The 9,777-nt window shown below is 34.6% G+C and overlaps 1 protein-coding gene across 4 annotated transcripts; it reads right to left on the bottom strand.

The window, feature by feature from the left end:
• Nucleotides 1–1,470: 1,470 nt before the first annotated feature.
• On the bottom strand, nucleotides 1,471–9,394 carry LOC18446884 (amino acid transporter AVT6A). Of its 4 annotated transcripts, XM_020675166.2 has the most exons (6): nucleotides 8,527–9,394; nucleotides 4,736–4,891; nucleotides 3,622–3,825; nucleotides 2,911–3,030; nucleotides 2,565–2,697; nucleotides 1,471–1,841 (listed from the first exon to the last, which is right to left on the bottom strand). In XM_020675166.2, the coding sequence occupies exons 1-6, from the start codon at nucleotides 8,933–8,935 to the stop codon at nucleotides 1,718–1,720; spliced, it is 1,146 nt and encodes a 381-aa protein (XP_020530825.2). In that variant the 5' UTR covers nucleotides 8,936–9,394; the 3' UTR covers nucleotides 1,471–1,717. The 4 variants fall into 4 exon arrangements, with proteins under 4 accessions (XP_020530825.2, XP_006857051.2, XP_088709843.1 ...); XM_006856989.4 differs by having other exon boundaries at nucleotides 2,565–3,030; XM_088853717.1 differs by lacking the exon at nucleotides 4,736–4,891 and having other exon boundaries at nucleotides 8,527–9,387.
• Between the last annotated feature and the right edge of the window lie 383 nt (nucleotides 9,395–9,777).

Genomic DNA, 9,777 nt, shown 5'->3' on the forward strand with positions numbered 1-9,777 from the left:
AAAAATGGATTTTGAATCTTGAAAGACAGTAGTTTGAACTTTGTTCTTAGACTATTCATCAGTTCACTTTAATTTGTCACAGATCATCAAATATGCACACTTTTTGAGCTGCAAAATCATAGATCTAAATCGGAAATGTCTCTAGAATGATGCAAGAGATGTTTTAGACCAAGAAGCGCATTTGAATAAGACCTCATTTAAATTTTTTCCGTTTAAGTTATCATGTAAATCACTTAATTAGACACTGATGCACGTGACTTCCTTACAACCCCCACCATTCATATGCATTTGACAAGATCAATAAAACATGGACATGCATGTCAGAGGATCTGACCACATGTTGACACTTGTTGGACACAAACTCGTGTCAAGAAACGCATAGGACACTCCTACAGAGTGTCTAACGGTGTCTCTTTTTTAGATACAATTCTTTTTTGGAATGTGGCGTGTCTTCATTTAGAAATGATTTTTCTTCAAGGAATAGTATTTTATAATAAAATACAAAATATTTTTGAATTAAAAAGTACTTCTTAGAATAAAAAAAAAAAAAAATTTATCCTCTTACTTGAGGTTGCATAAATCAATATACCCATAAAGATGAAAGTATCGTTTATTTCACGTAGCAATAGACCTTCTAGGGTTCTCTCTCTGACTTGTGGTTTCTCCCTAACCAAGTCGTGAACCTGAGGATCTTCATCTCACCTCTTCTCCAATGTTTTCTTGTTCCCCTACTTATGAACAAGTCAATGGGGTAACTCTATCTTTCATGGTTTTTATTTGTTCCACGTATTATAGTCTACTTGGTTTGACTTGAACAAAATTATTTATATTTCTCACATTTTGAAGTTTTAGATTGTTTTATGGACGCAATGGTATTTACTGTAGTTTAGAAATTCTATCATTTTTCAAGGAATGAACAATATGGGTGTTGAACTTCTTATATCATTTTTATTTATTGGCCCTTCTCCTCATATTTATAAGTCGATTGATCTTGATTTGTTAATCTAGATGACATGCAATTGTATAATGATTTGACCAAGCCATTAGTGAGTTCAATTGGGTTCGAAGAAATGACCTAGGTTGATAGTCTTTAAAGTCTGTAATACTTTGCCCTTCAAAGTGTAGTACATGTCCTTGTCTCAAATTTTTAAAATTAAATTTTTATTTTGCAGCTGTATTGTTGCCTTTGTCTCGATTCACAAAGGAACATTTGTAGTATATGTAAATGTAGATGTAAACTACACATGCATTTCAATTAAATATTGTGTACTATATGGATGTCTTGTGTCTCAATAACATTTCTTTGAATTTACTTTTCTGACACTCTCGTCCGAGTCACAAATAGATACATCTTTCCATTTCTATGTAACATAGGACACAATAAATGTATCACCCAACTTGTGCATCACAAGAGTTTCACAACAACATATTTTTACCAATAGGCTATCAAATATGCTATGCACCGTAATATTTGATAACAAAATAATGAAACAATTATGTCTCACCTTTGAATACCCAAATGAATCCATGTACATATGAGTTTCTACATAAAAAAGAATCATGGGGTTAGAGGAATCCCAACTCAACCCTTTTCATAGCAGAAATTGCTGCTTCATATCCTCCAACAATGTGACCAGATTTTCTTTCTTTTGCACCTTTTTCTTTGCTTTTTTTCTTGATTGAGAAATAAATTCCAATTCTATGCTCTAGCCTTGACCTAAGTTCCATCTGAGAAAGTGTAAATGTCACTAGAGATGGCCACCATACTTGTAAACATAGATAATACCATCATGAACCATGAAGAAACTTTGTCTTCCTTCGTTGCAATCCCACGCGTGTCTCTGCAGAAAGATTGTCAATAATTCAAGTAGATTGAAATAGAGACAAAGGTCTCTATTGATTTGAAACTCTCATGGAAACAGCATGAAAGTCAAAAGAAAAAGATTATTTTTGAAACGGAAAAATTCTCATCCTACCAAATCTCAAGTTTTCTTTTATTTTCCACTTACATATATAATTGTTTTATTTGAACTATAATCCTTAGCGACCCTATATCCTAGTTATTTTTCTTTGAAGTTCCCTATTTTTGTTCTTCTGCTTACTTCTTTAAAGTGGGAGCTAACCTCCTATACAATAAAGTTGGGGTTCTTGACAGGAGTAAGGTTTAACATTGACTTTTCACTCTTTCAAACAAATAAAACCTTTCTAACAATGGAGAAAAAGAAAAAAGTCCAATTCTCAGTACCCCCTCAAATAAATTAATCCTCTTAAATATGGGTTTAGCTTCTAGGTCATTGGATATATAGCCAAGGATCTCAAGGCTACAAAACAATAGTCCTGTATTCAAGGTCCACCTTACCCACCTCAAAAGAGAAAAAAAAAACATTGGACCAAGGATTAGAAAGAAAAAAGGCAACAACTGATCCAAAAGACATGGAAAAGGAAAAACAACATTGGACGACAGTATATAGAAAAAAAAAAAACAACTTAACACAAACAGTGGTATTTTTTTTGGAGGGGGAAGGGAGGGTTGGGATTTGGACCAAGGTTTCGAAAGAACATACCTAATAGTGATGGCCGCTGGAAAAATAAATCCAATACAAGTAGCAGCTGTGGCCCCAGTAAACTGGAAGGCATCCCATATACTCGGTATAAAATTAGCACCAATGAAGATAAAGGCCATTGAACCAACAGTAACTGCAAAGAAGCGTCGCGCATCAGAGGCTATTGGTACAGCATAAGGGAAGAGGAGGCCATCGAGGTTGAGGCGAAGAGAAAAGAAAATAATGGGAAAAACAAGCATAAGATGGAGAACATAGCTCAATCTAACTACATCACAAAGTAAGGCACCAAATGGAACCCTGAGGTTTGAATCGAAGTTGGCAAGTACGTCCTCTAAGGTCTTCTCACCAAATAGGAGGAACCCAAATAGGCTTGTTGCCATATACACACATGCACATAGTATTAGGGATGTACGCACAATTGAACCCATTTGTGACTGGTCCTCCAGCTCGTTCTCGATGGGATGGACTGCATAAAAGTTCATGGATTCTGTAAGAAACAAATATTTTGAGCTTTTTTAAGAGCGAAAGTATACTACAATCTAGTGGAATAAGGATAATCATAATCTGTCGAGATCATCGTCATTTGATGACATAATGGATGGTAATGGAGACAAGGGAGGACCAACCATTGGTTGTATCCTGTTTTGTGGGTTCTCCTTTATCTCCATATCCTCACATTACTTCATTAGATGGTGATCAACCCAATGGAAGATGGTGTGTACCATAGTCCATTGGATAATGGCATACTTTCCACTGCTTCAAGAAATTGAAGTTATAGAGTTGATCATTATCTCCTCTAGGTGCAAGGGCCTTTGGATTCAAGAATTCAATTCCATAGATCAACCAGAAGGTGCTTGGTTTTTGCAATCTAGAGGTTGTAACTAAATGAGAAAAAAAAGGAAATTAAGAGCCTTTGAAGCTAGTTCACAAGACTTTTGGGCCTCAAACAAAAAATTTTTTAAGCCTCGAGAAGTAAAAGAACCTACAGTACCTACTACTAGTTGTGAACACAATTGATAGAAAGAATTATGCATGTTAACATATATTTCTCACTTACCACTATAATGACAAACGTAAGCAGTAATGAGAACAGGGACAACAGTGAAGAGCTTCCAAAAGGATGCTTGATCCGTGATGTCAGGCAACATCCTTGGCTCATCGATGCTTCCCTCCAACAGTTTCATCACTGCAACACCCGCAGTTACCACCACAAACACCACTGCTAAGGCGACCGATAATGCAGACGTGTATCTCAAGGAATCTGCCATGATGTACCAAAACCTAAAATTGTATTAGAAATTCCCTCATAAATTCAGTGTATAAGCTCAAACATTCTCATAGAACTTAAGGTCATTTTTCAAAATTATTGCAGAATCTCATCAAATTAATAAATAATGACTTGAATATTTTAGTAGGTATACATTAGGGGGCTTAAGTATTGGCTTGAACTCGTCCTTTGTATACTTACATCATGATTTGTACGGACAACCCAGTGTCAAAAAAAAATTTGTCCTTTTTTCTTTTGGTAGTTACTATATATTAGTTGCTTAACGTTTTTTTTTGCTTTTTTTTCGGTTTCTTAGATGGGTGCCCCGAGGCTTTAAAAAGGTATGGCGCTTGGGTGAGTCAGCTGACACGACTATTCAAATGTGGTCTTCTTAGATATGGATTTTGAACATAAACTTTTACATGTCAATAATCTTAACTATGTTGATCATGAATTTAACTTAAAAAAAAAACGAATTGTGCTTCGATCAAGAAGGTAGAGGCTGGGTTATCACAGTACAACGTCGGAGAAGTTCCATTCCTATGTAACTTTGTCAAAAAAAAGAAAAAAAAATGCATATCAAACCTTAAAAATAGACACAACATTAACTTTTTTTTCTTAAACTATTCATCACCATTCACTTCAACACTTCACAAATCATCAGATTGCACTATTTTCTAAGCTACAAAATCATGGATCAAAAGCAAAAGTGATGTATTTCATAACGTATATCCACCTCTAAGATGAAATTTGAACAAGACCTCACTTAAACTTTTCTCTTTTCCAGTAAAAGCCTCTGTTTTTTTAGCACTCTTTTTAAGAGCAATATCCCACAAATCATTTTACTATAATATACCATCTTTAATGTGAATCAATTAAAGTAAAAGTTAACATTTTCATTTACCAACACGCTTCAAAGAACACAGAGGGACAAGCACCAAGATGGTGCTGAGGATGAGGACTGAACCACGGGAGGTCCACAAATGTTCTCCGAACCAGCCTACTACAACTCCTGAGTGATGAATTCCATCCGCTGAAGTTGTGCCCGAAAGCACGTCTCCTGTCCATCAATGAACACAGATCAACGGTTGAGATCCTAACTACCAAACCAATAAAAAGCTAAGGTATACTATAATGGAGTACGGTTTTTTATTGTCCATTGGGATCCCTGTTTTGGGGGACCCACTAACTCACATCATTGGCCGTCCATTTCTTCATCACACGGCGATGACCCTAATGAATAATGAGTATGATTGTAAGCAAACTAAGAATGTTCTATAACATGGTTATAGACCGAACTGGACCATCACATAAAACGCTAACGTCATTAGATCACGACCATCCATCTTTGAAAACGCTTGGTGATGATAGAAAGTACAATGCAGTGACACCAATAGAGGTTCCCCCTTTCTCTTACTCCTGGACGAAAAATATAACCGTACACAACGATTTCTCCCGCATATACTATGCTCCTGCAGGAGCATAATGTACATATACTCCTTCAGACAGAAGACCCACTTGGGAGATTTTTCCAATATGAAATTTCAAGAGTCACGTAAAAATTGCTAGATGGTTATTTTAATAGAAAAAAATTTAAAATTTAAAATTTCTAATATTTAGATCTCACTCCTTAAAAATGAGACGGTTTGTGTTATCATTTTCTTTGTACACAGGGAGTGCAATTAGGAACTGTTTTTATTGGGATTTGTCTATGACGTGAAGATATCACACCTCCAAAATTTGGGGTTATAAAGTTAATCCTAGATTATTTTTTACCCCAAGGAGTAAATGGACTGTATATTCCAGTGCAAGTATAAAATCTTGTGGCTTTCCCACAGCTTTGTACTTCATATTTTCCGTTATTCAATTCGCCTAGCAGGAATGATTCGGTGGGCAACAAATCTATATTAGTTCAATATTGGTCAGAAAAATTGCAGGAAAAAATCTATATTAGTTTAATATTGGTCGGAAAAAATTGGAGCAAGAAAAAGATTGTATACTATGATACCATTTACTTTTAATACAATAAGGTCAGAATCACTTTTAGTCATATGAGAATCCCCAACCATCCAATTTCATATCTAACGGCTAATGATGATTGTGACCTTTTTATACCAAAAGTAAATAATCTCGTCATATAAATTTCTGCAAAGAAATGACTCCATAATTGCAGGGTGGCAAAAGACTGTTTGAGAAGAAAGAATGTGATAATTTGGATTTGACTTTAAAAAATCATTTAAGAAATGGATATACACAAACATACACACAATAAAATTATAAACAAGGAAAAATAGGTTCTTATTCGTAACTTCAATAATCAACTATAATTGATAATCACTAAGACCATATCACATTTAACAAGTACAACTCAATCAGCAAACTAAAATACCTTAAGAGTTGAAATACTATAATTGTTTTAGAAGATCAAATGAAAGACAGTAAAATTGAGAGAGAGAGAGAGAGAGAGATTGGGTTTGGTGTAATGAGCCAAATTATAGTGAAAGCAATGGTCGCTCCAATTTTCAGCTTAATCCAATGTACGGAGAAAAGATGAAATTGAAAGATTAAATACAAGTGCTCTCAAAAATGGCACATGAACATAAAATATAAAATATTGGAGATATTTTAAAAACTTTGAAAATATAACAGATATCAACATAACTTTTCTAAAAAATTAGTTTTTTTTAAGAGAAAATTATCTAAATACTTGTGAGAGGTAAATTATTTAACATTTTTCTCATATTTTTTATTTAATTTGAAAATACCCAAAAGTTGCATGATTATGAGTTCGCATAGTTACAAATGGTTATAACATTAAATAATTTTTATGTCAGCGCATTTCAATATATTTCTCCTCTAAAAAAAGGATTTTTAAGAGAATTTTCGCTCATTGTGCTCATAAGGAAAGTATACAAAAAAGGCCATTTATTTTTAACATAAATAGGTGATAATCACTTTTGTTTATCAAATTTCAAATGGGGTGGTTTTAAGAGTGTCATTGACTAGATTTAAAAAAAATAAAAATAAAAATTAAAAAACAAAATATTGAACTTTGAATATATACCCAGCCATCAAATTTAATAACCAGGAACATATAACCTCCTTGTAACAAAAGTAAATGGCATACATAAAGGCATATGCAAATTATTTAACGTTAAAACATGCAGCAGGAGCACGTCGAGTGAAATTACCACAAACCATAATCCGACGGCCAAGATGCAAAGAAAGCACTTTTAATTATTTCGACAAAAAAATCCAAATAGGACAAAACCACAGTAAAATGGTACAACCATGCAGCTGGAATTTCCCCAAAAATAAAAGGAAAAGTGGTGTGTGCATCAAGGAAACCCATTTATGTTCCCCGAGGTATAAACAATCCATTTCAAAGATGGATGTAAATAATAGTCCTTCGAATAAAAAATTAAAGTCACTTGTCTAAATATTTTTTAAAAAAATTCTAGCAATTTTAATTTTTAGATTTTATTTATTTTTACATGTTTATAAGAGATTATACATTCATTAAAAAGAAACTGTGTAGAATGCGACCACTTAATTTTGGTACAAGGTAGTAACATTAATTTTAACTATTTAATGTGAAATTGGGTTGCTATAATTATTCCAAGTTCAAACTTCAAAAAAAAATTCTCAAACTTTATTATACATCCAAGCTATCAAATTTCACATTGTACAATTGTAAGTAATTGCGGCCACTTTATGTCAAAGGTAAATAGTTTCATTGTATACGATCCCATTAAAAATTGGGTGTGGTTTGTATAGAGCCGAGGCGCTGAACAATCAAATTAGAGCCTACCTTCAAATAGTATCGAGAAATGTGGTTTCAATATTGGAAATATTTATCATATCTTTAAAATATATTTTTATAGTTATTTATAAATTTTAAAGCTTTAAAAATAGTGTAGATCAATATATTTATGAAGACTTGGAAATCTTGAAAATTAACTATAAAAAAATTCGTTACAAAATACACTATTTCCAACACTTGCAACCCATTTTTTTCTCATTTTATGCATCTTGATGTCGATATAATCAATTTGAAGATATTTGAGCATCAAAACAACCTCTTCTAGTTGATGTAGGCTCGAATTTGATTTGTTTAAAGCCTCAGCTCTATATAAACTTTTCCCTAAAAAATTAGGGCCAAAATCCATTTTGAAAATACACTATTTAGAGGGGGCGCATTTCTACATAGAAGTCCGGCGACTCATTGATAAAGTGTCCCAAACATAGAGGCCCCAGTAAAAGGTAAGGGAAAAGTGAAAGACAACCGCAAGAAGTTTCATCTGAAAATGGGACCAAGCAGCAAGAAAATTTACCAAGAAATCTGTTGAAAATAGAAAAACTAAAATTACTTAATAACGTGGCCAAGAAACAGGAAAAATCTATTCAAGCAAACCAAAATCCAACGGTCAGGAATTTTCCAAAAGAGTCGAAGTAATCAGAGAAAGCTTTATAAGAAACAACGAGAAATACAAACTGCTCAGATAAAAAGCCAGTCGATAAATTGCATAAAAATCCAAGAGAATGAATCAATGCAAAAAAAAAATGGAAATTACAAAAGAGTATAAAAAAAATATATAAAAATATCCCATAAAAGTAGAAACTATGAACAAAAAGACCGAAAAAAAAAGAAGGAAAAAAACTACAAAATTCAGATAAAAATGGCAAAAGAAATACCAATTATGATCATGTAAACAATGAGAACGCCAAGATTATTGGTGACCACGCAAACTTGCAGCAATGCCCTGCCAATTGGGCCGAACGTATCGCCCATCAGCCCGGCATACGACCCCACCTTGGCGGCTCTCGACGCTCTGCCGACCATGTCTATCGATTTCTCCGTCAAGAAAGCGGCCAAGACAACGGCGAACAGGCCGGGTCCGAGGCCGAGCACCTTCATAGTTGCAGGCAGGGCCATGATCCCCGCCCCAACGATTGTGGTAGAGAGGTTGAATACTGCGCCCGAAAACGAGGCTCCGCTGAAGCCTTCACCAATGGCTTCTTCTTGGGCATATTTTGAGGGGAGGAGGGGGGCCTTGTTCTGAGAAACGCTTTTAGGGTTACGTCTCGCTCGCTTGTCCTTCATTTTGTTCAAGGCTAGAGAGAGAGACTTGTCTGATTCAAATCACTATTTACAGAGAGAATGACTGATTGAAATGTGGAGAGAGAAAGGGAGAGAGGTGATTTGAGATGCAGGGGTGGATTAATGGCGCAGAGAGAGAGATTAACCAGAAAAAGGAGAGAGAGAGAAATTAACGGGGACTTAATGCTAGAGAGAGAAATGAAAACCCTAATTTAGTGACCTGCTGCATGCCTGCAGCGACCGGCGGAGGCCGTCGAGGGAGAGGGGAGACTGTTAAGGCACTTGGATTTTTTCGTGGGATCGGCAACGGGTCGGGTCCGGCTGCACTCCGATGTTATGGTACAAATTTTAGACCCATATCAGTACCGGGTCTCAGTCTCGTAGGGACCATTGCAATCCTGTGATTATGAGCTAATCATAAGAAAAACTATAAATACTCCCTCCATAATCAACATTTCACACGTCTTACCCCTCCATAGGTTATGAATTATATCCTAAAGCCGGATATTATTTTTCTTGCATTTACCACCCCAAATCATATAGTAAAAGGTGTGGTTTCTACAAGGTTGCAACCTTAAACAATCCAATTAAGGCACACTTCTTATGTAATTTTGGTATAAAAAATTCTCAGGATTATCTTAAAATCTATTTTTATATATAATTATAAAATTTAAAACTTCAAAAATGGTTAAAATCAAATAGATATATAAACATATAAAAATCTTGAAAATGGACGGTCTAGATAATGTGTTGTAAGATACGCTATTTTTAGGACTCGAAATCTTTTTTTTTCCAAATTCATACACCTTGATGTCGAGATGATAATTAGAGGCTGTTTCAATATA

This window comes from Amborella trichopoda, chromosome 12, assembly GCF_054954075.1.
Source record: "Amborella trichopoda isolate Santa Cruz 75 chromosome 12, AtrichopodaSantaCruz75HAP2 v2.0, whole genome shotgun sequence".
Taxonomy (NCBI): domain Eukaryota; kingdom Viridiplantae; phylum Streptophyta; class Magnoliopsida; order Amborellales; family Amborellaceae; genus Amborella; species Amborella trichopoda.

Coding starts and splice junctions, on each gene's coding strand:
- LOC18446884 (XM_006856989.4), bottom strand. CDS start 8,935: ATGAAGGACAAGCGAGCGAGACGTAACCCTAAAAGCGTTTCTCAGAAC. Junction 3,826..4,735: donor GTGTTCTTTGAAGCGTGTTG/GTAAATGAAAAT, acceptor ACATCATGGCAG/ATTCCTTGAGATACACGTCT. Junction 1,842..2,564: donor CCAGCGGCCATCACTATTAG/GTATGTTCTTTC, acceptor ATCTTTCTGCAG/AGACACGCGTGGGATTGCAA.